This window comes from Aplysia californica, unplaced genomic scaffold (genome assembly GCF_000002075.1).
Source record: "Aplysia californica isolate F4 #8 unplaced genomic scaffold, AplCal3.0 scaffold00275, whole genome shotgun sequence".
Taxonomy (NCBI): domain Eukaryota; kingdom Metazoa; phylum Mollusca; class Gastropoda; order Aplysiida; family Aplysiidae; genus Aplysia; species Aplysia californica.
In genome coordinates, this window is record NW_004797545.1 from 852,817 (window position 1) to 856,594 (window position 3,778).

General features: G+C 40.0%; 1 protein-coding gene across 1 annotated transcript in view; it reads left to right on the forward strand.

Moving 5' to 3' along the window:
- Positions 1–1,778: 1,778 nt before the first annotated feature.
- The window catches only part of LOC101859337 (myb-like protein X), a 6,143-nt gene continuing 4,143 nt past the window's right edge, over positions 1,779–3,778 (forward strand). Inside the window, exons 1-2 of the mRNA XM_005101238.3 lie at positions 1,779–1,872; positions 2,274–2,886. Of these exons, the coding sequence (XP_005101295.2) occupies positions 1,779–1,872; positions 2,274–2,886 (707 nt within the window). The remainder of the gene's footprint in view (positions 1,873–2,273; positions 2,887–3,778) is intronic.

Genomic DNA, 3,778 nt, shown 5'->3' on the forward strand with positions numbered 1-3,778 from the left:
AGCCCCCCCCCCCTCTCCTTCCTTAATATAAAGCTAACATTCTGAACTGACTTTGCTATAACTTCAGTCCATATTTAACAGTTGAAGAAGACAACTGGTTTATTTTGAATACGTTCTTTTGATGCTCTGCGGGTGAGAAGAAGAGCATTTATGTTAAAACAGCACTATTTCTTCGATGATATTATTTTCATATAATTTATCTAACTGTGGTCTTACATAATGGCGCTTACAGGTTACACTATCCAGAAAATGGTTCCGATCGTACCTCGTAGACACTAAACACGTCTTGGTCAAAATGAAACTCTACAGAGCCTGGGCTCGGAAATAACATCCTAGGAACCCCGACGCCTGATTCTGAACTTCATCATTTAATAATAAATTTCAGAATAGATTATAATTATTTTTTATGACATGATTGCCAGTTTAAAAACCAACAAAGTAAAGCAACAAAAGTCGTTATTTCAGAAAACTTTAATGTATCCCTTTATTTATTATTCTTACTCCCTGAAGAAAAAGAAAAGTGCATCTCTTCCTAAAGAGTAGCCTACTTTTCATCACAATTTGGTAGCGCCATTTTTTGTTTCAAGAATTGCCTCCGACAAAAGGAAGTGAATTACGTGATTATTAAAATGTGCTGCAACAAGGAAAAGTAAGAATTAACAAAGCTGGATAATTATAAGATGCTGGTGAACAAAGATAAGGTTGTCATGTTCGTGTTGAACAGAGACGGAAAAGTTTTGTTGTTATTTTTGTTGTTATAATTTGTTATTATTGTTTTTGAGAAATACATGGTTTGTAAAGAGTGGCAACAAGAGAACTGAGAAAATCAAGATAGTGAAATCTTAACTTTGACAATGGCCCAACAGAACACAGGTGCACGGTCCAAAATTCTCCTACCATTTAAGCATAATTAGGTATTTAGATGTAAGCCATTTATTTTAAAGAACTCCTTACAGGCCTGCGTATTAACCATATACATACCGTTTGTTAGCAATAATTAATTTGTTCTAATACGTAGAAAATATGTATTAGCGGTTACCTTTTATTCATATCTTTTAAAACCTTTTTTGTTCTATTTCTAGATCTGGAGTCATGCCTAACGAACGTCGTCAAGAAGGTTCAACGTCCACTCAGGGTCCAGAATTACTGGACTTTGAATGACCAAGGCCAAGACTTTCTTCTCCACTGGGCGTAGACAGCAACTCCTGGACATGAACTACGAATACATAGCAACAAAAACCTGGATCGCGTTACAGTAAAGTTTACAAATCTGTCATCATTTGTCTGCTGTCTTCAGCGTTCTGTTTGTGCTTCCTGACAGAAGAGAAATTCCTCTTATGATGTCACATAAATAGGAAGAACAACATGCAGTTTTGTCCTCAGTTGATCTGAAACTGAGAGAGTTCGATTTCCTTCGAGACCTTTAACGTTCTGTAATGAAACGCTATACAGCGATGCGTGCCTTGGAGTCTTGTTGTGCGTCAGTCTATGTTCCTAATTTGTAGAGTATATATGACGGTTAAGGAATCTAAAATGTTGTACATGTTATTGGAGGAGTTCATTATGAAAGCAATTGTGCGTAAATTGCTATAGCTGTGATCAAGAGGACTTTATTGGAAACGCCCGTGTTCATAAACCATTATAGATCAAGATGTGATCAAAACGTGCCCTGCTTTTAGTTAGTGCCAAACTTTCTAATTTGTAGTGGGGTATGTAGCTGATACAAACAATGTAAGAATCAGTGTTGTTGTTTCTATATTTCTCTAATGGAGAGGACAATGACCATCTGGCACAAGTTGTTTTACAGTATCACTGTAGAGCACACGTTTGAGTTTGAAGTCCACATGATCAGCTATATTGATGGAAGCTTGGGTTTGAGTCCTCGTTCCAAGTTGGTATAGTTCAATGCGGAGTGGTATCTTACAGACAGCTGTTTCATTCTGGAAGTAGTGTAAACCCACATCCATCCCTTCCTCCTCCCCCCTCTCTGTGTGTGTCTCTCTCTCTGTCTCTCTGTCTCTCTTTGTCTCTCTCTGTCTCTCTCTGTCTCCTTTTTCTTCTTCTTCTTCTTCTTCTTCTTCTTCTTCTTCTTCTTCTTCTTCTTCTTCTCCTTCTCCTTCTTCTTCTTCTTCTTCTTCTTCTTCTTCTTCTACTCTTCTTCTTTTTCTTCCCTCACAAACCAAAAACACACTTTTCTATCACCATGAAGACAACAGGAACTTCAGCACTGATACTTTTCCTAGTCACTATTTCCAATCTCATCTTCACCTCAGACGGGGGTGACTTCTCTATCATATCAGACAACTTCTTCAAAGGCTATATGTGTGACGTAAGCGGCCTGATTGCGAGCAAATGCTTCGAAAACGTTTCAAGCCACCGTTCCTCTCGTCTCGGGGCTTCCTTCTGCGCCATGCAATGTTCATGGAGACTCAACTGCGCAGGATTCGCCGTCCATTCGAGTAAATCCTGTTACGTTCTCACGTCCTGTCACGAGCGTGCAAGCGAGGGTGAGACTGGCTTTTCGTCGTCATCCTCGTCCAGCTGTGCTGGGAGTAGGTCAGGGCCATTGGAGTATCGGTACTATCACAGAAAGTCGTTTTCTGTTTCCAAGTCGTGTGCAGGCAACGGCGTGTGGGACGACGAAAGTAATTCGTTACGCTGTTCCGGTGGGTGTGTCGGAGATAGATGTGAAAGATATGCTTCTAGCTGTTCAGAGATCCACCAAAACGGGTACCTTCCTTCAAACGGGGACGTGTTCGATATACAGCCTGAAGGATATCCATCGCCTGTTCGAGTCATGTGTTCGTTCAACGAGAAAGAAACGCAGACATTTGTTGCTGTTAACACCGGCAAGTTGAATTTTGATAAAACATGGGACGAATATAAGTCAGGCTTTAACGCTTTTAACGAAGACCTGCCCAGCGAAGACCATTGGCTGGGTTTAACTTTGTTAAATAGTTTCACAAATAGAAGTAAACAAAGCCAGCTTAAAATAGTGGTCGAATTCCGGTCACCAGCAGCGCATATCGAATACCTCTACACAGGTTTCTCACTTCATGACGAAAGTAAAAACTTCGCAGCCACCGCTCTCTTAAGTAAAATCACGAACAATGACCAAAAGGCAAACAACGTTTTTTCTAGCTTGGACACTTCTCAAGGAGCAGACTGTTGTTTTACGTCTGCTAGAAACGTTCACACGTCATTTTCCACACCTGATCGGGACAATGACGTCATGGCTGACCGCTCGTGGGGGAGAGAAAGCAAGGCAGGATGGTGGTTCTCAGAATGTTCGCCCGCTGCGCCGTGCAACCCACTGGGGCAATTCTACAACTCTACCCATCAAAAGCAAAAGCCGTATCATGTACATACGTTTGGCATTGATCTACAAAAATTTGGGGACAGAATTGCAAGCATTAAAGTTGTTCTCGTAGATTCTAATATAGATTCAGAAAAGACATCTAACGAAACATCTGATCCGAAAAGGAGTAAAGAGGATTCAAATATATCTGATGACAAAGAGACTACAGAAGACCCAAATAAATCCGATGACAAAGGTAGTAAAAGTGAGCAGAAATCGCATGAGAAAAATAGCAAAGAAGATGAACAGAAAACAGATAACAACGATAATAAAGAGGATAGGCAGAAATCAGATAACAAAGATATTAAAGAGGGTGGAAAGAAATCTGATGAGAAAGATAGTAAAGAAGATGGAAAGAAATCTGATGAGAAAGATAGTAAAGAAGGTGAAAAGAAATCTGATGAGAAAGATAGTAAAGAA